The sequence below is a fragment of the Lytechinus pictus genome, chromosome 11, assembly GCF_037042905.1.
Source record: "Lytechinus pictus isolate F3 Inbred chromosome 11, Lp3.0, whole genome shotgun sequence".
Lineage (NCBI taxonomy): Eukaryota > Metazoa > Echinodermata > Echinoidea > Temnopleuroida > Toxopneustidae > Lytechinus > Lytechinus pictus.
Genome location: NC_087255.1, coordinates 7,563,554 through 7,589,407, shown reverse-complemented (window position 1 = coordinate 7,589,407; position 25,854 = coordinate 7,563,554). Strand labels below are relative to the sequence as shown.

The following is a 25,854-nucleotide window of genomic DNA, read 5'->3' as shown; positions in this document are numbered from 1 at the left end:
GGCGCATCGCGAGCGCTGGTTTTGGCTGCACGGTTTTCGCGCGGGTTTTGCTGCAAGTGGCATCGCCTCTGTCTGGGCGGCTCATCGAAAATGGGGTTTCATGCGCATGCGCACATAGTTGATGCAATCTCGTGCCTTGATACAGACAGTTGAAAACTTGCTCTTTCTGTACATATAAGTTTCAATGTGGATACTCGCCTGTGAAGTGTGGATATCGGAGCTTGAAAGTTCATCAAATTTTTGGATGCGCAAATGATCGAAATTTTTTTATTGTAAGTAGAACTACGATCCAATTATGTATCCTCACTGTTAGATAATATATTCAAATTGATAAAAAAACTAAAATCAAAAGATTCTTTCGTGGAGCAGTCCAGATTATAAGCGGCGCGAGCTACCCTTGTCACAGCCGGTCTCTCGGCAGTCGAGCTGCCCGATGCGGTGGGCTCCCGACGGTCTTTCGGCAGTCGAGGTACCGGTACCCGATGCGGAGGGCTTGGTGACGGGAGTGGTCGATAGTGAGTCGTTCATGCTGGATTGAACTGGATCTAAATTGTTCACTTGATAATATTGTGCCTTTTTCTGAATATGTCTGTCATTATACCGTAGATTGTTATTCTGATATTGATTTAAATATATACATTTTGTCACAAAAACATTCTTTCCTCCTAAGGTTATAGAATCATATTTTATAATTTGGAAACTGGATTCTTTTGGAAGTGGAATATTAATGTTGACTTATTAAATTAAAATGCAAAATCTATAGTGTTTCTTTTTTTTCTTTTGTAGAAAAAAAAATATTTTGAAACTTTTCAATCATGTTTCATTATTTTGAGACTGGATTTGCTTTTGAAAGGAGAATATCATAAATGTTGACTTTTTAATTAAAATGCAAAAATTATGTTTATTTTTTAGTTTCTTTTTTTTTAAATATATTTTTTCAAGTTTCTTTTTTAAATTATTGTATTGTTTATTTTTTTCATTTTTTTTCATATTTCATTATTTGGAGACTGGATTTGCTTTTGAAAGGAGAATATCTTAAATGTTGATTTTTTTATTAAAATGCACGAACTAGATGTTGTTTATTTTATGTTGTAATTTTTTTCACTCTTGTAAGAAAATACATGAAAACTCAGAGGAAAGAATATTTCATTTCCAGATGGGTCTGAGTCCTGTATTTATGTTTATTATTAATTGTACTATTTATTTTTTTGTTCACTTTTCTTTTTTTAGGGGTGCAGGTGGGGGTTGTATTTTGAATTGGAAAATGGGGATGGGATTGGTACAAGTTTTTGTTTCTCTTGTTTTTAGTGCTTGTTTGGAGCTTTGATGTCTGTTTTGTTGTTGTTGTTTAAAGCTTTGTTATATATTTTCCCTGGTTGTTTTTTGCTTTGTTTTGAAAGAAATAGACCACTCTTTTCCTTTTCTTTTGGATTCGACTAATAATTTGAATTTATTTTTCTTTAAAAAGAGAGCTCAAACAGGGCTTTTGTAATACAATGTATGTATACAAATCTAAGAAATTGACAACTGATACAATATATTAAAACTTCATTTTCGTCCTTCTTGATACTTGAAATAAATTGCATACAATTCTACATACATATTTTACACTCAGCTGCTCATTCCTTCTAAAAATGTAATCACATGTCCATTGTCTCTCAAATCAAAAGCTACATATTATAACAAATTGTTGAAACAATAGAATACATAAGGAATTGGTGAAACAATAAAATACATCAGAAAAAAGCACACATATTTTTATTTGGTCATACAAAGTACAAAAGATTTTTTTTTCATATGTAAAAAAGGACCCCCGTACAAACACATATACAAAATTACAATACTAAGTTGAAAAAGAGCTTGTAATTTATATCAGAAAACAAAGAAATACATTAGAAATTACAAAAACAATACTTTAGACAAATTCATTAGGAAATTATCTACATGATGCTGTTTTGATGCCAACTAAATTATATGAATTATCTATCATAATCACCTTCATTTGGCAAAAAAAAAGAGGCAAGTAATTGTGATTTTCTGTTATTTGCATAATTAATTAGAATTAATTAGAAGAAATTATTTTACACATAATAAGAAAAATTACTAGATGAATTGATACACATCAATTAAGCATTCTCTCACCTTTCCATTGATACCTAAATTACTTCATAGGGCTCAAAAACAAAGAAGTTAGAGCCTGTTGAAGACTTGGGTTCAAAATGGTCACAAAAATGACAAAATGGTCACAAAAATCGATTCTGTACTCCATTGACTTTACATTAAGACAATGACCACAAATTTGGATGAATATGTGCGACTTAAACTGGAATAACTCAGGGCTCCACACTAACCCTTTTTTTCTACTGGTCCAACCTATTCATGTCGGACCAGTAGATACCCAGTTTTTCAATTTTTTACTGGTCCGAACCTAAAATCTACTGGTCCCCCAAAAATAAAGAAAACATTAAAAAAAGGCGTGAGTTTATTTTGCTGTCCTTTCTTGTTACCCCCCCCCCAAAAAAAAAATGAAGGAATGAATGAATGAAAGACAAAAAGAAAGAAAGGAAGAAAGAATAAAAGAAAGGAAGGAAGGAAGAAAAAAAGCAAAGGTAAAGAAAGGATAGATGTGAAGGAAGGAAAAAAAGAAAGAACTAAAGAAAGAAAGGAAGGAAAGAAAGAACAAAAATAAGAAAGAAAGAACGAAAGAAAAAAAGGAAGGAAAGAAAGAAAGAAAGAAAGAAAGAAAGAAAGAAAGAAAGAAAGAAAGAAAGAAAGAAAGAAAGGAAAAAAAAAGGAAAGAAATGATGCAAGCAATAAAGAAAGAAAAAACAAAAGACAGAAAGTAATGAAAAAAGAAAAAGAAAGAAGGAAAGAAGCAATAAAACAAGAAAGAAAGGGTAAAAGGAGAGATGGAAAGAAGGAAAAAAGAAAGAATAAAAGAAACAAAGGAAGAAAAAAGTAAAGAAAAAATGTGAAGGAAGGAAAAAAAAAACCAAAGAAGGAAAGGAAGGAAAGAAAGAACAAAAGAAAAAAAAGAATGAAGGAAAGAAGGAAAGAAATGAAGCAAGCAATATAGAAAGAAAGAACAAAAGACAAAGTAATGAAAGAAAGAAGGAAAGAAGGAATTAAAAAAGAAAGAAAGGGTAAAAGGAGAGATGGAAAGAAGGAAAACAGAAAGAAAGGATTGAAAGAAGGAAGAAATCAAGAAAAGGGAAAATGATAGAAGGAAAAAGGAATGTTGGGAAGGAATAAAGAAGGAAGGAAGCAAGCAAGCAATATAAAAAAAAAATGTAAAAGAATAAATGAAAGGAAGAACAAAAAAGAAAGACCAAACTTCAAAGAAAGAAAGGAAAGGAAGCAAGCAGTAAATAAAAGGAAGAAAGAAAAGGTAAAAGGATAGATGGAACAAAGGGGAAAAAGAAAGAACAAAAGACAAAGAAGAAAGGAAGGAATGAAAGAGAGAAAGGGCTGAAAGAAGGAATAAAAACAAGAAAGGGTAAAGAAAGGATGGATGGAATGAGGAAAGAAAGAAAGTAAAGAATGAAGGAAAGAAAGGGGAAAAGAAGGAAGGAAATGAAGAAAGAAAGAAGAGATAAATATAGGATGGATGGACTCAAGAATTAAAGAAAGAAGGAAATCAAAAAAGAAAGAAAAAGAAAGAGCATTAGAAATAGAGAAAAATATTAACAGGACAGAAAGAATGAAAGAACAAAAGACAAAGAAAAAGGGAAAATTAAAAAAGAAAGACAGTAAAAGAAGAGAGGGAAGAAACAAAGAAAGATTGAAAAGAAAGAAGGAAAGAAAGATTGAAAGAAAACAAAGGAAGAAAGCTAAAACTATCATCATAAATAAATTATCAGTTTCTTTTTGGCTCAATTAAAATATACTAGTACTAGCTACGAAAGAAACCAAGTGTATCAACACACACACAAATGCATATGTGGGGCTATCATGTATTCAGACGATATCACTCAAAACCCGATCTCTTTGAACTAAAACAGAAGTGAAAATTTCTCCTTTTACTGCTTACAAATGACAGAGTTACTCCAATTTTGGCAAATTTTTAGGAAATATGGACATTATAAGAGCTTTTCATTAGTGTGAAATGTGAATTTTGACAGTTCTGTGAGAGATTTCTGCCAGAGGTTAGCCAAGCTTCGTTCGTGCAGCCAGTAGGAAATTTACCATGTGGGCTGTGTGGCTGGCTAGCCACGTGTACACTGTATGTTACCCTATCAAAAATTGCATGCGATTCATTCTGTGTGTGTTCTGTGTGTGAATGCCAGAATTTAACGGGAGGAAAATGGTTGCAATTTGAGTCATGGAATATTTTTCATGTTTATGTTGGACTAGCGAATTTGACCATTTCTGAAAAAGTTACTGGCCCAACAATAGTTTTTATTACTGTTTATGTCGGACCCATAAATCTTGCTATTTTTGGAAAAATTACTGGCCCGACAATGATATTTTTTACTGGTCATGTCGGACCAGTAAATCTTGCTATTTCTGAAAATCTACTGGTCCGACAGTGACTTTTATACCGGTCTGGGACCGTCGGACCGGCGCTAGTGTCGAGCCCTGAATAACTTTATAATTTCTTTATGAAAACTAAAGTTCTTGGTATCATTTTAAAGGTCTTTTTAAGAGCTTTCAAGTGATACCAAATTTATTCATATTTGATGATTTTCATTTTTTTTGTCACATACCTAATAAATGGGCGACACGAAAGACGGTCCTTGCAAAGACCCTTTCGACGTGCAATCGGCATGATCGGTCCCAGCCCAGGAGCCTCCTGGCTAAGCCTAAGTTGCTTCAAGACAGTTACAGTTAACAAGTTACACCGGGCGCCATCCACTATAACGTGGGCGTGGCGCAAGCAGCGGTGTGGCCGGCCGAGGTCAACGGGCGTAGGCGACTGCCAGGCCACGGTCTTTGACTCCGTCTCCGATCTCCGCCTCAGGACAGGCATGCACTGTGCAGTCGAAATCGCGACGATTCACCATTCATTCCTAATTCCTCTTGCTTCGAATAGAATAGTCACAAAAAAATGAAGACTGCAAAGTCTGGATAGTATTGTATTAACGTTAAATACTAAAATGGGAGAACTTACCGTTACCGTTTTCAGCTCGATCAAGATTCAAGTCAACTTCCAAGTTCAATTTCCCAATTTAATTTTGTTTACGTTTTCCTTTGAAGTTAGAGGAGAAAAAAATCGAGACAATCCGTAAACTCAGCTGCAACACATTGCCAATCTAATACGCACTACTGATTATTGGAAGAACATTACGACAGACCGGTCATCCAAGTGTAGTTTTACTGAACTCTACCTTGGATAAAATTTTGCGAAAACAATCACTCGCGTACAGATGGGGGGGGGGGGGGGGGGGGGGGGGGGACTGAAATTGTCACGATTAAGAGGGGAAATTGAGAAACTTTAAGGGAAGGGAAAGGGTGAAATATGACACACTTTCAGAGTTTCAGGGGTGGATCCAGGATTTTCCAGGGGGGGCATTTTTGTACAGGAAAATTTGTCAAGCAAAAAAATAAAAATAAAAAATTGAAAAAAAGGTTGTCACTACCAAATTTACGTAATGTTGTTCCAGCAAAAATTTGACAAGCAAAACGTATGCATGAGGGGTGCATGACATATTCCTCTCAAGTTAAAATATATTTTTGGGCCTCTCAAAGGGGGGTGGGGGTACACTATATAGCTGGAGGATGTGCCCCTACATGGCAGCCAGTGTAATATTTTGATTGTCAAAAAATTATATTTTTGCATTAGATGTGCCAACTGCCAAAAAAATTACTCGTCGCTTCGCTAAACAGCCTTTTCCCGGAGCTTTTTAGAGTTTGCGCCGCCAACGGTTAGCCCGCTCATGGCATCGATGGACTGAAAAAAAAATCACGGTCAGCTGGCAAGCCCATAGGATTCAGAAGCGGATCTAGAGGGGGGGTTGGGGGGGTTGCAACCCCCCCAAAAAAAAATCCGGGGACCATTTTTTTAAATCTTATCTTTTTTTAAAAACTTGTAACGCCATTTTCACACACAGATTTTCAAAAATTTTCCCTACTGTGGGAGGGGGGACACCCCCCTCCCACACCCTCCCCCCTCGCTCGCTCCGCTCGCTTGGACTCGGTCGCTACGCTCCCTCGCATACCACCCCAACCCCCCCCTTTATAAAAAGCTGGATCCGCCCCTGGGATTGCTCACTGGTTATTTCTTTTTTTATTTTCTTCCGATTTGCCTTTATTCTCTTCCTGTTTTTTTTTTTCATTTTTCTTTACATTTCGTTTTTTTCCTTCCAATTCTATTTCTTTCCATTTTTTCTTTTTCTTCTGTTTTCCCCAATTTCTGTTCTTTTCTTTCTCTATAGGCCTACTCTTTCTCCCCTTTCATTCTTCTTCTATTTCATTATATGAAAAATGAAATATTCTAATTTTCTCCTCATTGTCAAGTGAAACAATTCTCAAATCCTTGCTGAACATGTGGATTAGCATTATTTAATACTATATGGTTCAGTCAAGTTGGTCCTTATTTTCAAATCTGTAAAAAATGAAATATTGTATAATTCAAACAATAAAACACAAAAGAAATAGTGAGTGATGGACATCATTGACTGACTAATTTGCATATCACTGAGTTGTGCATATCACTGTTATGTGAAAAATAAGCGAAATTTAAAAATGCCATAACTTACTTATTTTACATCCGATTTTGATGAAATTTTCAGCATTTTGCTAGTTTGATTTTTCTCTATTTATTCAAAATCAACATTTTTCTGGGGTGGACTTGACCTTTAAAAATACGACTCGCGCTTCGCGCTCATATATTTGTTTTCAAACTGATCTCGTATTGTACTTCTAAATTATGTTTAAAATGTATTACCTTTTTATCAAATTACGAATATATGATTATGTGATATATATTTCTTATCTAATATTTCAATTTATTTTTCTGTAATATTATGATTATGTAATGCCCCTGTACCTTATAGTAAACTCATCGCAATTCGACTTTGTCGCAATGATGTTTTTTATAAATAAACCAGTTATCTATCTATCTATCTATCTATATGTTATTTACGATTAGATACACATCTTTTCGTGATTAAAAAATCTGCTCGGAATGTTTGATTTTCGTGTCATGAAAGGTTTTCATGCTTTTGAGGTCGCGATTCGCGCTCGCAGCATCTCGCGCCGGAATGTCTTCTTAACAGTTAGACAGTATATGGCAAACGGTCTAAAACCACCCATATTTTCGAGACGCAGGCACCTTTGTTTTCTCCCTGGAATATCCCTAAGGGTAAAAAAAGGTCGAGATTGATTGTCATCTCAATGCTAAATAGATTACCTACAGTTTGATTTATAATACTTTATGACTGGTATAATGGTTACATCTCATTTTTCCCCCAAACTTTGAGATCGAGCAGGCAGAACATGGCATATTTCTGTGTACAACGTCACGTGACTAACTAACGTATGATAGTTTCCGTTCCTAGACCCTTTTCATTTGAAACAATTAATACAGTCTAATCAAACTTTATTAACGCATTTAATGTTGAAAGTAACAATGTTCTTGTATTATAAAGCTTTGACTATTGATATTTATAATATAGCTACAGATTGAGGAAGCAAATATCGAGTCCAAAATTGATTTTGATTTGCAATAAGGTCTGCGTAAGTATACTATATACTAACAGGCTAGTATCGTCTGCTACGTCCCACTGGGCAATTTGTTACCGATTACCAATTTTACCGGTTATTACCGGTAATATCACCCGGAAATTTGAGTAACACCAAATATTACCGTTATTACCATGTTATTACCGAAATTATAATTCCTGTTGATACCTGTTACTGTTATCACCCTGATGAAACCTATACATTTACCTAGTTACAACAGGGTGATGAGGGGTAATAAGGGTAATGTTGAATGACTTTGATTGGTTATAACATTGCAAACTTTAGTAATAAGAGCAATCTTACAGCAATCCCAGCGAAATTTTCAAAGTCCAAAAAATTACTGTTATCACCCTGATGAAACCAACATTTTACCCAGTTACAAACAGGTTGATAAGGGGTAATGGGTAATGTTGAAACGCTTCCATTCCCAGACAGCAAAGTATCTGGATCACATACGGTTCTTATCTGGGATATCTGGGTCCCATATGGGCCCACATGGAACCCAGATGAAAACATATACTTGAACCCACATGGTGCCCAGATAGGACTCAGATGGAAACGAGACCTCCAACCCATGCGGAACCCATTAATATTGGGTAAATGGAGTAATATCAGATGGTAATATCAGGAAAATGCTGGGAATATTAGTTACTCATGAATATTCATTACTACAATAAATGGCCAAAATTTTAGCTAATATAGCTGTAATAATTAATGTGTTTATGTTTATGCAATTATTCCACCCAGAAAATTTTCAGAAAAATGTGTAGTTTATATATCATATTAGTCATAATCATGACATTAATTTTAGAAAAATGTTTTAGGGTTGAATAATTGTTAACCATAATTTGTCAAGTGTTGTAAACTCGCTCAATATATAGAAGTAAATGACAGGGTTTGGTGGATTGGTGTAGGATAGGATTAGGATTAGGATTAGGATGTAGGATTTTAGGATATAGGATAAGATGATATGGCTTAGAGTATGGAGTTGTAAAAATGTGCTTCAATGACCCTAATGACACTAATTGTTTTTTTAATGAGCCGACATTAATTGGGTAATATTGGGTAAACAGAGTAATATGAGGTGGTGATATCATTAAAATGCTGGAAATAGTAGTTACATCATACTGGGTAATATTGGGTAAATGGAGTAATATCGGGTCCGGGTAATAACGGGGAAAGATTGGTCTACTATTTCCCCGTTACTACCCACTGGTGTTACCGTGGTAATAACTACGTTATTACCTGTTACAACCCGGGTAATATCGGGTAAAATGCCCAGTGGGGTTAACCAAATGAGCGAATATGACCGAAACTAACCATTACGTACTACTATACTACTACTGCTACTGCTACTGCTACTACTACTGCTACTGCTATACTGCTACTGCTACTGCTACTGCTACTACTACTACTACTACTACTACTACTACTACTACTACTACTACTACTACCACTACTGCTACTACTACTGCTGCTGCTACTACTACTGCTGCTTCTTCTCCTTCTTCTTCTCCCTTTTCTTCTCCCTTTTCTTCTCCCTTTTCTTCTCCCTCTCCTTCTTCTTCTTCTTTTCTTCTTCTTCTTCTCCTTCTTCTTCTTCTTTTCTTCTTCTCCTTCTCCTTCATTTCTTCTTCTTCTTCTTCTTCCTTTCTTCTTCTTCTTCTAACCATGGAGCTAGTAGCTCCAACAACACTAACAAGAACTACAACAACAACAATAATATTAATAATAATTGTAATAATAATAACAATAATCATTTTCATAAGTATTATCACTATTATTATCATTATTATTCTAATTATTGTATTTTATCAATTACAAAAACGTTTTACGTGATTGATAATTAATTGATATATTACTGTTGTTAATACAGTAAAAATATTCTGTTTAAGTTTTTTTTAAAGTTATTAATGTATATATTAGTATCAAAATTGATAAATTCAAATACAAATCAAATTCAAAACGTCTTGGCGTCCCCACTGATCTGTAGCTCTGTGTACAGATCTGTAGTTTGGCGAAATCGTTCCACAAAGAAGTCGGTGACTTCAGTGTGATTAAAAATGAGAATTAATTTGCGCATGCGCATTTCATTTTCATTTGAATTGCATTGCAGAGCCAATACCTTCTGTGCTGCTCTTGACCCGATTGATGTTTCCTGTCCAAATTATCTTTATATATTTCATCTTACATTACAAGTTGATAAAATATAATAACCATGAGTGACGGAAGTTCTTTGCGAGTTGGAATGAACATCGATATTCAAAGGAGTGATGGTAAACAATTGTACTTTTTGCATGGTTACCCAATGTGTTGTGGGATTGTCGAGTGTGAGACTGTTGAGTTACGGTGCCCGCGCGCATTAGTCACCCTGTGCACCGGGCCCCTGTTCTGCCGTGTCCGCGTTGGCGAGTTGGGGGGGGGGGGGGGGGGTGTAGTGTATTCTATTCAACTATTGCCGAACACCTTTATTTCAGTGCTTTAAAAATGACGATTAGAGGAAATACAATCAAGACAAATTTGCACTTGCTATTCCAAATAGGAAAGAGTTCCATATCATCAGATCATTGAAAATGGTAGAAAAAAAATAATTTAGGCCTACCAACCATTTCTTTGAGTTTGACTTAGTTTGGGCTTGGCTTTGCCGGATGCTTGAGTTGAACCTAGTCTTGAGGATGCAATGATGATGACTTTTAAAATAATGAAATATACTTCATCATTGACGTCTTGACACTCTTCCCTTAGTCGCAGAAGAGAAGGGCCAAAATAAAGATGGATTTCCCTCGGAAATCCATCTTTTGAAACAAAAATCACTTGAATTTTATGAATTTCATTGATTTTTACACCTTCCTACGCCTAATGCGTAGGAAGGTTTTAAAAATTATATATAAATGTGAAAAAATTAAGGTTTCTTACCTAACTGATGCCGAGTAGACCCCTCGATCCACATGTAAACAACGCAATTACAATAGCGTCGACCCTTGAACTGCTTATGTATGACTAGACAGGAATAACCGTCGTTTCTGGGGATTTATTCAACAATTTCTGACATTTTACTGTTATCCCCATTTACCGATGGTAGGGTGTACGTGTGGGCTCGCATGTGTTCTCATTCCCTACCTTTTGTCAATTCACAGTCCAAAGTTTGATGTAATTTTACACATCGAATTTACAATCTAAGGATGTATAACCAACAAACTTTTAAAACTTGATATTTCATTATCAAAATACTTTAAACGATATAGATGAAAAGGCATGAAAATGATACTTTACCGATGTTTAATTGGGTTGAACATGATAAAAATGGTCAAAATGGCAGCCAAACTATGAAATATTTACAAACGAACGGAGAGGGCGTCATCAATCACGAATGTGATATCGATATTGCTTTTGATATTATACGATCTGCTCCTTATACGATACGATACACTACACGAAGATAAACGATACTAGTTATAATCGCGATATATCGAGACATTAAAAACTTAATAACGATAATGACGTCATTCAAGATGGCAACTTGCAAGAAAAACCGTCAGGTCAGGTGAAAATGTCTTAGATGACAGATTTCTCAATCATCCAGAGGATTTTTTTCAATAACTCCGGCCCAAGGTATGCAATTACTTAAGTTATTTATATTTCCCTGATAATAGAAACCATGAAACTTTTAAATTTGCTTAAAAAACAGTTTTAAATCGCGATCTATAAAACGCTACTTCACTATACGTTGGCTGTAGGTACGGGCCCCCATCCTCTTCAGTCTATGTATTGGTCAGTGAGCCAACGCAGTTCAGCGGAACAACCAAAATACAGAGACTGAAGCTTTTGGTCTAATGTATGACGTACTTCTGGCTAGCGATGCCGTTCTGATGAATAATTTATAGAAAAAAAATATTATTTCGCAAAATTTTGTTAAAATTTATCAGGTAATTATAAATAATTAGTATAATACTAATAATTATTTATAATCACGTAATAAATTTAGTATTTGTGAAATAATCATTTTTTGCTTGAAAGTTTCATTAAAACTTCACAGTGTGCACATATCATGCCTGAGTGAACAAAAACTTCAAATGTTGTTTTCTCCTCGTATTCTGAAGCTCTTACTTTTTTATTCTCTGCATTCAATCAAGTATTTGAGTGAGTTATTGTTGATCAAATTTGACAAATCATATATTATTAACTGTATCAGACATCTGAGCAGGGCAACTTTGAAACATTGTTGCCTGCTTAAGACTGGGATCAAATGGCCGGTCAATAAAATTCCAATTGTTTATCCACGGGCCCAATTTATTGCCCGCTCAGGAAAGTCAATGAGAAAATGCGTGGAAATGTAGCGGGCAATAAAAGGCAGCGCTAATATCCGGGTATTCTACGCAATTTTGCACGCGTCCTTGAACCGCGCCATAACGTCATAATGGTAATCAAGTTAAGACAACGCTGGATACTGCGTCCCTAGGCCAGGGACGCGTCATTTCAATTACGTCACAATGGTAAAGTTCAGAGGCCCAGTCTGCTCAACATGATAAACTAGATTTTCATTCTAAAAAAAAATTTAAAATATCTGAATTTTAACGATTTTTGCTCTAGATGTCTGATTTGGTTAATAATAGCAATATTGACTGGCCTGGGGGCGAAAGGACATATATCGCCCTCACTAAATTGATATCACCCTCGTCTACGACTCGGGCGATATAAATCTAGTTTGGGCGATATATGTCGCATCGCCCCGAGGCCAGTCAATATTGCTTTATTATTTTAAAGCTTAGGATGTGCTTTTTCAAATTCAATAAAAAATCTCAAAATTCATTTTGGGCGACGTATTGTTGGCTTTGGGGTGGCTGGTCACATCTTTTCTTGTCAAGTTTGATGTAATTTCTTTTTTATGTGACATTTAATGTACAAAAACGATCCAAAAATTGGGTTTCCACCGAATGTTAGATCTAACATTACTGCTATAAATACGTTGTCTTTACGTACGGGCCAACAAAACTTTGTTATGTATTGGTGAGTGGAGCCAACGCAGTTCAGCGGAACAACCAAATACAGAGACTGAAGCTTTTGGTCTAAGTTTTTGTTTGCTTTTTTTCATATAAAATCTGAGCAGGTGTTGGTAATAAATTTGGGTTTGCTAACTTTATTTTTATTTTTCCATGTTAGCTGCATGTTTCATGACTCTTTCCAATATTATGCTTGTTCATATCGTGACGCTCATCAAGTTCTATCGATGCGCTGTCAATCGTCGACGGCAATACTCACAGTAAACCTCGCGCACGGTACCTTGAGTCGAACAGTCGACAATCACCCACAATACACCATTACACCACACCTCAGAATTCGATCGGAGGCACCGATGAGATTGAAATTCGGCAAATCGGACCCATATTTCCGTCAGAAAATATATCAATTATTAATGTAAACGATGTTATATGATATTTAAGCATTTTCTGTCATTTTAGAGATAAATAAGGGTCTAAGTTTGATTTTTTCGACTTGTTTTTGCACTCTTGTTCCATGTATTGCTCTCTGAAATTGAACTGCGGAAGTCTTACAGTACGAAATTGTTTTAGTATGCAGTAATCGCGCGTCCGGAATCACGATAATCCGGTAATAGAATACATGACTATAGTCAGTTCAGTTGTATTTTAGGGATATGGTCATGGGTAACTGTTGATAAAAACAAGAAAGATGAAAGGTAATAACTTCATTTGACCGATAAATAGGTCTATTTCTGCCAGGGATATGCTCCGCTGAGTCTTCGTCTGGCTTTGCGGCATCCCCTCTGTCAATAGATCGATGACGGCCATTGGGCTCGAAATGGTGGGGCAAACAAACGCCGCTTAACTACAGCGTCTATGGAGAAAAGGGTCCTCTATTACTCCTAAATTTTGCTTTTTTGTTGGAGGAAAAGGTAATAAATAATAAAGATAAATTTATATTAAATACATTCAGCTTACCACCTTTCTGAAAAATATGTCAGAAAATAGTGAATTTTGATGACAAACCGGGTCAGCCAGGTTCTTCTTCGATCGCTCGATCTCCGTCAGCACAGCTACAGCTGAGCGTGCGAACATGCCTGCCAATCTGCTCTTTTGGAGCCCAGTCTAGATGGTGAAAAGGGGTTAATGAGGAATCTGCTTCACATTTCCATTTCTGCCAAGGTATTATTTTGCAGCAAATTGGATACCCAAATTCTTTACAAAAGTCACAGATATGGTAGACAGTCTCCCATATTAGCTGTGCGCCTGTATACATTGTAATAAAATAGAAATAGGTTTGTGAACCCGCGATCCTGTTCCGTAGACCCTGTTTTTCACACTTCCTAATATACATGTATTATAGTTCCCAAGAGCCTGTATTTTAGCCTTATAGTCAGTTCCTTAGACCCCCATTTTAGTGTTTCGTGAGAGACATCCCCATCAAAATATAATTTGAGTGCCCCATGTTGAATGAAGGCCTGCTGCCGGCATGCCGTCAACTTAATTTCTGTGCAAATTCAATGCTGTAGAGTTTTTCAGTTTTTGTCTCGCCTGCATAGCAGAGCGAGACTATAGGCGCCGCTTTTCCGACGGCGATGGCGGCGGCGGCGGCGTCAACATCAAATCTTAACCTAAGGTTAAGTTTTTGAAATGACATCATAACTTAGAAAGTCTATGGACCAAGTTCATGAAACTTGGACATAAGGTTAATCAAGTATTACTGAACATCCTGCCTGAGTTTCAGGTCACATGACCAAGGTCAAAGGTCATTTAGGGTCAATGAACTTTGACCATGTTGGGAGAATTATTTTCAAAATCTTAACCGAAGGTTAAGCTTTTGAAATGACATCATAACTTAGAAAGTATATGGACCTAGTTCATGAAACTTGGACATAAGGTTAATCAAGTAAAAGTGAACATCCTGCTTGAGTTTCAGGTCACGTGACCAAGGTCAGAGGTCATTTAGGGTCAATGAACTTTGGTCAAGTTGGGGGTATTTGTTGAATTACCATCATAACTTTGAAAATTTATGGATCTAGTTCATGAAACTTGGACATTAGGTTAATTAAGTACCACTGAATATCCTGTGCGAGTTTCAGGTCACATGACCATGGTCAATGGTCATTTAAGGTCAATGAACTTTGGCCGTGTTGGGGGTATATGTTAAATTACCATCCTAACTCTGAAAGTTTACAGATCTAGTTCATAAAACTTGGACAAAAGAGTAATCAAGTATCACTAAACATCCTGTACGAGTTTCAGGTCACATGACCATGGTCAAAGGGCACTAAAGGTCAATGAACTTTGGCCGTGTTGGGGGTATTTGTTGAATTACCATCGTAACTCTGAAAGTTTATGGATCTAGTTCATAAAACTTGGGATATAAGAGTAATCAAGTATCACTGAACATCCCTTGTGAGTTTCAGGTCACAAAACCAAGGTCAAAGGTCAGTTAAAGTCAATAAACTTAGGCAATGTTGGGGTAATTGTTGAATTGCCATCATAACTTTGAAAGTTTATAGATAGAGTGAATGAATGTGGACATGGGTGTAGTTGACAAGTCTTAAGTCACCGTTCAAATGTCATTTATGGTCAATGAACGTGGTATTATGTCATTATATGAATGGTGTTTTTGTGAATGATTATTTTATAGTAGTTTTCAAAGTTAGCACTGCTGCTATATTAAATCGCGTAATGCAGGCGAGACTGCCAGAGGCGTTCCACTTGTTTTCTTTTGTGATTGGTAATTTTGAAGATCACCCTAAATTTGCGAGAACGTTTGCGAACTCAGAACGAAACCACAGATTTCTTCATTTTTATTGCATTTTTCGGCGACCCCCCCTTTCTTAAATTTGAGATAAGCTGCCGCATGGTCTGGAAATATGGCACAGATTTTGCAATTTTTAGGACAAATTTTACCTTTTAAACAAGATTTTGGAGTTAAAATCAGGACTTTCATGTGGTGAGTGATTGTACCCGTGCATGTATAATAAATGTATTTGGTGTGTGTTGTGGTGTTTGACTCTGCTGGCTTGTGAAATAAGTATGTCTTGTCGAATGGAGGCACTTGTCGAATCATGGGCTTGTTTTTAATACTCTACATGTATGTGCAAGACACAGTGCTTTTTGTTTATTCGTTTAGAAAAAAATATTCATGAAAAGTTAGGATTCCCATAGCCAAGAGGACTCTGATGACATAAGCATAAAAAGTATCCAAATATCAGATGCTTAAAGCATACATGTAATTGGAGCCCCCCAAACCCAATCATTGAATCAATCATATTGTTGTGAAAATGTGGAATATTGATGTCATAAATGAAAATTGAAAAAAAATATAGTAAACAGAAATTCTTTACTTGCTAATGGAAACTTGTTTGTCCCAAATATTGGACGCAGAACGCCAAATATCGGACGTGTATAGTCGTGCACTGCAATAAATTTCGGCGATTTAATTTAGATTGTGCTCTAAACCCCATGTTGTTCGATTGCTGAGAGAACAACTTACATGTATTTCTGCTGCGCAAATGCCGATTTTGCTTGTTACTATCAATTTTGATATAAAAATCGGTGAATAATAGGCCTAATTATTTACATGTACTCATGAAATGCACCTCTTTTGTCTTTAAAAATCAGACGTGTTTGCTCAGATCTGCGCGCCTCCGTTCTGAAAAGCAAAGACAACTCGGTTGAAGGGCAAAGTTGTCTCGGCACGCTTGAATGTGACACTCAGCTGAAGGGAATGTTGCATGATGGGGGAGGGTCAAGAGACCTAAAACTTTACCCCCATGGGTATTCCTATTTCATGTTTATGAGCAGCTGTTTTCTCCCAATTGATCAAAAGGTGGTTTCAAACCGCCTCGATCACAAGAATCCCTGTTAAATTACGAGAACATTTTTAGGCTAAAAAATACCCATTAATTATTCCTGCATTCACACCGCCGCGAAACATACCCTTTGGGATAAATTCCTGAAGTTAGGAGCATGCGCAGTATGGTCTAATAAGCAGGCAAGGCGCGAGATTCAAAACCACTAGCCCAGCAGCCACCCACGGCGCCAGCGCCCAACAACACGCTGGGCTAAAAGTTCCCGTAAATTGCTTTCACATTACCAAAATACCTGCGACCTTGGAAAAATCCCCGCGAAAGTTCTTGTAATTTCGCCAAGTACCTACTATTTAGCAGGTATTTTCTTTCGGGGAAATTACGCGTAGTTTGCGTTCCCATTACCAAAATACCTGGTATTTTCTGATCGGGGTAAATTTCCTGATCAGAGAATACCTGGAACTGACGAACTGCGAGGCGGTCTGAAACCACCTAAAGGGTAGTCCATAGTCATGGAAAAAGTGCACAAAAATAGCCCAGTTGGTCAGTATAGACAAACAGATGATCAGACGAAGTGGTATTTACATGTAGACAAGGGGTCTATCATGTACATGTAAAAAGTCAACCTTACAATTGATGTTAATGACATCATAAAATTAAATCTAGGGCAAACCATCTGTAAAGAGTGTCCAATTGATTGTTAAGATTTATTTTATCCAGAGTTGAAATTACTTTTTTTTTTAGGGAGCCATTTTGAAAAAATTTCGAGAGCCATTTTTCAGTTTTCAGATTCATCGCAGTTTTGCATCACAGTTTGTCTTGCTTGTTTACATTACAAATTCATAAAATACCTTGTTTATTTAATTGCTATTTAGTTTTCCTTCATTGTCATTTTATTTAATTTATTGTTAATGGGGGTACTCCGGGCTGGGAATATTTATATCTAAATAAAGAGAGTAAAATTCACAGAGCAAAATGCTGAAAATTTCATCAACATCTGATAACAAATAACAAAATTTAAATAAGTTTTAAGTTTAGCAATGTTTTGTGAAAACGATTTTATGCATACCGTCATGAATTTTCATTAGGTGGGCTGATGATGTCACATCCCCACTTTCCCTTTTCTGATGCTATTACATGAAATCATAATTGTTTCATTATTTGATACATGTTTGAACGATTAGTCTCCCGTATAATGAAATATGTTGCAGCAGTGAATATCTAATGCACTCCATCAGTTGTCAATCCCATTTTTGTCTCACCTGCATAGCAGAGTGAGACTATAGGCGCCGCTTTTCCGACGGCGACGGTGGCGGCTGCGTCAACACCAAATCTTAACCTGAGGTTAAGTTTTTGAAATGACAGCATAACTTAGAAAGTATATGGACCTAGTTCATGAAACTTGGCCATAAGGTTAATCAAGTATTACTGAACATCCTGCCTGAGTTTCATGTCACATGACCAAGGTCAAAGGTCATTTAGGGTCAATGAACTTAGACCATGTTGGGGGAATCAACATCAAAATCTTAACCTAAGGTTAAGTTTTTGAAATGTCATCATAACTTAGAAAATATATGGACCTAGTTCATGAAAATTATACATAAGGTTAATCAAGTATCACTGAACATCCTGCATGAGTTTCATGTCACATGACCAAGGTCAAAGGTCATTTAGGGTCAATGAACTTTGGCCGAATTGGGGGTATCTGTTGAATTACCATCATAACTTTGAAAGTTTATGGATCTGATTCATGAAACTTGGACATAATAGTAATCAAGTATTACTGAACATCCTGTGCGAGTTTCAGGTCACATGATCAAGGTCAAAGGTCATGTAAGGTCAAAGAACTTTGGCCACGTTGGGGGTATTTGTTGAATTGCCATCATATCTCTATAAGTGTATTGGTCTAGTTCATAAAACGTGGAAATAAGAGTAACCAAGTATCACTGAACATCTTGTGCGAGTTATAGTAGTTTTCAAAATCAGCACTGCTGCTATATTGAATCGCGTGATGCAGGTGAGACGGCCAGAGGCATTCCACTTGTTTTAGTCTTTGGAGGGAAAAAATGAATAAACCTAATTTCATATAATAAAATCCAAAAGAACAAGTGGGGATATGATATCAGTTTGCTCATTGAATATTCATGCCTATAGAACTGTTTCACCACAGTCACCGGACATGCCTATAGAACTGTCAAAACTTTAAAATGTCATATTACTTTGTTATATTCCTTGTCCGATTTTGATGAAATTTTCAGGGTTTTGTTTGTCTGATTTTTCTTTATCTCTTCATATCATATTATTTTCAGTTTGGAACAAGATACAAACAATGAACATTTAAATAAATGAACAATTAAAGGGGCTTTAATTGTTCATTTAATGTTCATTGTTTGTATCTTGTTATTACTGGGCATTAGTTATAACTTACATGTACAAGTCTAAGTTTATCAAATTTGAACCAAATTAGTACTTTTCCGACGGGGGTGTCGTCAACATGAAATCTTAATGAAGGTTAAGTTATAGAAATGCCATCATAATTTACAAAGTAAATAACTTTAAAAGTTTATGGATCTAGTTCATGAAACGTAGACACAAGCAGGGTGCGACAAAAAATGAAAACGATATTACAGTAAATTTTAATAATTTTTCGATAAATTGCAAAAACAGTGGAAACTTGTCAAATCAGCGCCAATTTATCGCCAGCGGTCACGTTCGATGGGGGCTGCCATCTTACTTTCTAAACTATACTGTGCGCATGCACTACTAATCGACGAAGGAGCTACATGTAGCTGGGGAAACCCCTCTCTCGTCCTCTTAGCGCATGCTCTAATACATTGGCGCTACAGTACATGTACGTACGTACACAAGCGATCGCGAGCCAGCCGACTCTCGAGCTAGATCGTGCTGAATGCATGCAAGCTTCGGACTGACTTGGCCATGACTCGGCTTCAACTTCAAACCAAATAAACAATGAGTCGTCAGACTAAAACAGGCGACTTTTGTAGTCGCGATCAGCGACCAGAACAACTTGAACAAGAGTCAAGAAAAAGAAATGCCGAGGCCAGCGCCAGTAAATCAAGTTCAACCAGGACAGAAAAGAATAATTAAGATCAAAAGAATTTTTGAAAAAAAATCGGGCAAGCAGTTTTTTCTATCGGGCCAGCAAATTTTTTTGGTAGAGGCCTGACAAGGGTGATGTCGTATCACTGAATGTCCTGCCTGAGTTTCAGTTCATATGGCCAGGTCAAAGGTCGTTCAGGGTCAGGGAACTTTGGTCATGTTAGAGGTAATTGTTGAATTCCCATCATAACTTTGAAAGTCTATGGATCTCGTTCATGAATCTTTAACAGAAGGGTAATGGTGAATGGTGTATCACTGAATATCCTGCTTAAGTTTTGGGTCGCATGACCAAGGTCAAAGGTTATTTAGGGTCAACAAACTTTGGTCATGTTGGGGGTAATTGTTGAATTGCCATCACAACTGAAAGTTTATGGATCTAGTTCATGAAACTGTCCATAATAAGGTTGATGGGGTCAAAGGTCATATAGGGGTCAAAAGGTAAAATGATGTTAAATTTGTTGTTCAACTTGCTCTTATTTCTTTATTTCTGCATCAATTATTTTAACACTTGATTCATATGATCCTTGGGTAATGTGTGTCCATGAGGGTGATGGGGTCAAATGTCATCTAGGGGGTCAAAAGGTCAAGTGTTTGTTCAAATTGCTCTTATTTCTTTATTTCTGCATCAATTATGTTGATACTAGGTACATATGATCCTTGGGTAATAGTGTGCTTCCATGAGGGTGATTGGGTCAAAGGTCATCTAGGGGTCAAAAGGTTATGTTTTTGTTTAAATTGCTCTCATTTCTTTATTTCTACATCAATTATATTGACACTTGGTACATGACCCTTGGGTAATGATTGAAGGTGATGGGGTCAAAAGGGCAATTTTTTGTTCAAATTGCTCTTATTTCTGCATCAATTGTGTACGAACAACCATTGGTTATACACGGGATGAGGATGATAAGGTCAAAAGATCAATTTGCATATTTTTCATATTTTATCGATCACGATATCAGGCGAGAATCATGGTTTGTGAACCACCTTGTTTTTTATAATTATTCTATTGAATAGTCATTCAAGTCAGCACTGATGTTATATCGAATTTTAGTAATGTAGGCGTGACTGCCAGAAGCGTTACACTTGTTAATCCAGCTATAAAAATGTAAAACAAAGTGAGGGAAAGGGCATTCATCCATGCGGGGCGGGCCCTCACTATGGAATTCCCTCCCACGAGAGATCTGGGGTAGTGTGTCGAAATATAGCTAAAAACTTACATGTACATGTATGTACCTTTTTTATCAATGATGATTTTTTGTTATTTATTATTTTGTTTGCTCCCCCCTTCAAGAGCGCCTTGAGCATCTCTTACGAGATGGATATGGCACCTACATACATGTAATAAATTGCATTTATTATTATTGTTATTAATGATATGAAATGTGCACAATATTTCTCCTTGTCAGACATTTGTCCTGGATTGCGTTATGTACATACATGTACATGTACATGCTGCACAATGTAGGCCTCCTGCAGCTATTAAGGGGTGCAGGACAATGTCAGGCGTGATGTTTCGGGGTACATTGTACATCATAATGTACATACATGTACATGGAGGCCACATGGCTTCATGCTACTGTACAGTACAGAATACACTCTGTTCAAATGGTAAAATGCACGCTTGCTCATAATATGCATTACGTATGTGAGGCAGAGAGAAGCAGAGAGAGGGAGCGGGGGAGATGCAGCAGCGGACGGACGAGACTCACTCACTCTCTATTATTAGTGAGATGAGTCAGAACGGAGTGTCTCCTTATTCCTGTGACAAGCCTGGGTGATCTTAGGAAGCATGACTAAATTGAAAATTTTTGAGTCCATGAGAGCATCTCTACAATCTAGATAATATAAATCGCTGAACATTACTGTTTAAAATAAAAAATTGTTTAAAATAATTTTCTTATTTTTTGTCAATTGGAAAATGTAGATTTAAAGTGTTACATGTACATCATACAGGTACCTGTTTTGTAAAGCCTACATGTACATGTATACAAGTACATTACATCACATCACATGCACATGTGAGCTTCCAATTTGGGCATTCTCTATTGACATTGACATGGTTTTTTTTTTTTTTGGGGGGGGGGTTGTACAGTATAATGATCCAGAAAATACATTGTAAATATTATCAGGTATTCTTTTACACCTAGGAAATATGTACTATGTATAAAACTACTATTGGTTTTCAGCATTGAAACATTTGTCAGAGCTCGAGGGGGCTGGAGGGGGGGGGGGGGGGTGGTGGGTGTAAACATACATGTAGATGTACATGTAGGTCTTGATCCCTGACCTGTTTTTCCAGGGACTTTTGCATATTAGTATTCTATTAAAGTACTATTTTTCTTATGAGAATTGTCTACGTACAGTATGCGCCTGTATGTAATTTGGGTGAAGGGGGGGGGGGGGTGGTAGACAATAATACAAATCTTGATCTTGATGTGAATGGGATGACAGAGACACCACCACTCTGCTTTCCACATGAAGAAAAGTCTAACTCACCCCTCCCCAAAAATCATTCCTTAATGTACTATAGGCCTAACCTTTAAAAACAATGTCACACCATGGAAATACTACATGTATGTACATACATTTAGTAAACTCAATAACCAAAGTGTATCAATGTTTCTGTAATGAAATGATGACAGATTTGTAAATTCCCTTTTATGAGTCATAGCTTTTGTGGAAGCCCTGTTCATTTTCCAAGATTTGTACAGCCCGGCTTGCTTCATGTCACCGAGCTGCTCCGCTTATAACGGCGACCAAGTAACGGTATAATTGTTTGGGTGTACATGTGATGTATGTCGGTTTAAAGCTTGGTTATCAATCATGAATGAAAGACGAGAGGGAAGGAGATCGAATGGATAATTTGACCATCTGTGTCAAGATTAACATCCCAGACAGGCTTCATGGGGTTCATTTCGTGGGTCTAGCCTTTGTTCAAGATGTGTATCAGTGCAGAAGCCAAAATGGGAACAATGATTAATAGGCCTACGATTGTGAGTGTTATTTGATGTGGTTTTGTTCACTTTAATATAGTGGACAAGGGGATGGTCTAATTCATTTAACTACTGTTTAGGCTAAAAACCACTTGGTCTATTATCATTTGGCCAAATTGCCGCTTGGATCAACCTTCAGTCACTTGGTCTAATATTCACTTGGGCTATTAATTTTGTCAATGAATAGTATAGCCTAATCCCTAGATTGTCTTCAACTTCATCTACTTTTTACCTTTTTTGTCACATACATGAGAGTTGACCTAGTGCAGAGCTACCAAGTCTCACGATCTCACGCATGGCACCCATTTTTCTCACGCATTGGGACCCGACAGGAAAAAAAGAAAAAGTAGCATTATTCGCTAGATTATACGCACTGGCCGACCGCCTTCGCGTCTACCCCGGCACGTGAGACGAATCGAGAGTGCAGTCAGCGCATAGCTAGTACGTGATATTGAATCGCGTGCGTGCATCGCATGGTTTTGTAGTATGGATCGATATCATGATGAAGCCCATATCTCGCGAATGCGCGTGTGCCTTTTTGAAACGTACAAGTGTAAGTACTGGCCGCGCGCGCGCGCAGAGACACCGAGTCATGAAAATCTCACGCATAACATTTTTTTGAACTTGGCATCTCTGCTAGTGGTAATTAGAACGAATGGCTTATATCCATGAAGTAGATTGCTGTACATGTAGGTGTCTGGTGTAGATTAGACAAGGTGCGTGTGGGGGCAATATTCACTCATTGTACAAATTAAAGGACAAGTCCACCCCATCAAAAAGTTGATTTGAATAAAAAGAGAAAAATCCAACAAGCAAAAGACTGAAAACTTCATCAAAATCGGATGTAAAATAAGAAAGTTATGACATTTTAAAGTTTTGCTTAATTTCACAAAACAGTTATACGACATCCTGGTCGGTATGCAAATGAGGAGACTGGTGACGTCATCCACTCACTATTTCTTTTGTGTTCTATTACATGAAATGTGAAATATTCTAATTTTCTCCTCATTGTCAAGTGAAACAACGATTGATTCCTCCATGAACATGTAAAACTAGCATTGCTTAAAACTATATGATTCAGTCAAGTTGGTCCCTATTGTCATATCTGTAAAAAATGAAATATTGTATAATTCAAACAATAAAAAACAAAAGAAATAGTGACTGACGGACATCATTGACCGTCTCATTTGCATGCCACTGAGTTGTGCATATCACTGTTTTGTGAAAAATAAGTGAAACTTCAAAATGTAATAACTTTCTTATTTTACATCCGATTTTGATAAAATTTCCAGCATTATGCTAGTTTGATTTTTCTCTATTTATTTACGTCAACATTTTTCTAGGGTGGACTTGACCTTTAATGATACATGTACATGGTGCCTGACAGACAATTAATATGCTCCTAGACAAGTCCCTTGGGATGAGGCTAGCTAGGAGAATCTTGACAGGAAAGCTCTTTGTTTGGGTGGGTACTGTTTGGCGTGTGGATTTCTCACTAATTCATTACCCATTTTGCATTGTCTTTTCAAGTTTAATAAAGGCATGCAATAATGCTTTGCTTTAAATAGAAAATGATTAATTTCATACACGTAGACAATAGATACACATGTACTTGTGGTAAAATGCTAGAGAGAATATATGAAGGGGCTCAATGGTTTTACTCCAATGGCAATGGTATTTATCAGTATGTAATATTTTTATGTAGGAATAGGCTAGATTGTAATTGGATTTGATGAGAAATGAAAAGAAATAGACATTTCCCTTTCATATCTCTTCCCATGTATTTTTTTTTAAATATCCTTTTAAACAAACAATGTATAATGGCAGAGTATTTGTATGTACTCTGGTATTATTAAATTGAATGTACATTTTTGTTCAAGGGCTCATCACACTCTGGAAGTCAGTTTAAATGTGATTTTATAGCTCAATGATCACTTTCACATTAGTGTACTAAAGTGTACTGTAGGTATTGGAGCTAATTCTCAAGATTCATTTCTGATTGCAATACATTGTTTTTGTATACAACTTCATGAATCTTTTAATACTAACAGTCTACCTTTATTATGATGCATAAAAAACAGCTTCTACAGAGCTTGTGTTGCACTGCAAAGCATGTGTGGGTGTCACTGTTTACATGCAGCAGTAGCCTAATCGGTACAATTACTAATAAATTTATGAACACACCCATCTGTTTCTGGAGCTGTCAAAATTGCAGCAGATCTTTTGTTTGAGCTCCGGTGTTTCCAGGGTGCAGTTTATTGTGAGGTTGTGGATGATTTCTATATTAATGATATTGATTTTACCTTGAAATAATGCAATGGCAGTGTATTTCTTCTGTGAATAGAGAGCCTGTTTTTTTTCTTCCAATTCGTATGTATATTTAGACTACATGTAGGCCCATTCATGGATGTATTTGACTTATTTTGAGTCATGCAATCTTTGTTTCTATTTGAAACTTATTTGTTTTCAACTACCATGTACATGTACACGTGTGTAATGATCAATGAATAATTAGGTCGATTACAGTATGATGCAGAAGTTGGTTAAAGCCTGCATCTACTGCTGTTCAGCTCAATGCACGTCCTTGTACAGTATACACATGTACATAATTAAATGTACAAATTACCTGTGTAGTGATCATTAGATTATTTAACAGTGCAGAGTGTGTACATGGTGACTGGGGAAATTTCCCTTTTTTCTGTGAGAGCTTTATTCTTTCATGCTTTTCCAATGATATCTCTGTATATTTCAAGGCTAAAAAACTTCTTCCAACTATCTCATAAATTAGTAATTGTGATATTATTATTAAAAGCACTAATTGTGAAATTGACTTTTGGATAATTTGTCTCGAAAGTGATATACGTAAAGCCGAGTTTGTAAATTATGTAGTTTGGTGGGTTTATTTCCAATTCGTCTAATGCCAATTCGTCCAATTGCCAACTCGTCTACTAATCTATCATTTGGTCTACCATCAGTTCGTCCACTCACCACATGGTCTAATTTACCAGTTGGTCCAATAGCCATGAGTGGACGAAATGGCAGCATTGCACTTAACTGTTTGGTGTTGGAGTGTTGGATGATAAATTTGTAGGCTCTAAATGCTGAAAGTTTCATCACATACATTTGGCATTTGGAGATCAATTCCCAAAATTAAAACCTTTTGTTTGTAGATGATAGCATTGGAAAACTCATTAAAGTGATTTCCACCTTTCCTCGCAATGATGACATTCTTAATACTGAAACTCTATTTTTTTTCTT

The 25,854-nt window shown here is 36.5% G+C and overlaps 1 protein-coding gene across 1 annotated transcript in view; it reads left to right on the top strand.

The window, feature by feature from the left end:
* Positions 1-433: 433 nt before the first annotated feature.
* Positions 434-25,854, top strand: part of LOC129271355 (kinesin-like protein KIF2A) — a 62,807-nt gene continuing 37,386 nt past the window's right edge. The window contains exon 1 of the mRNA XM_064106594.1: positions 434-515. Coding sequence (XP_063962664.1) covers positions 434-515 — 82 coding nt within the window. The remainder of the gene's footprint in view (positions 516-25,854) is intronic.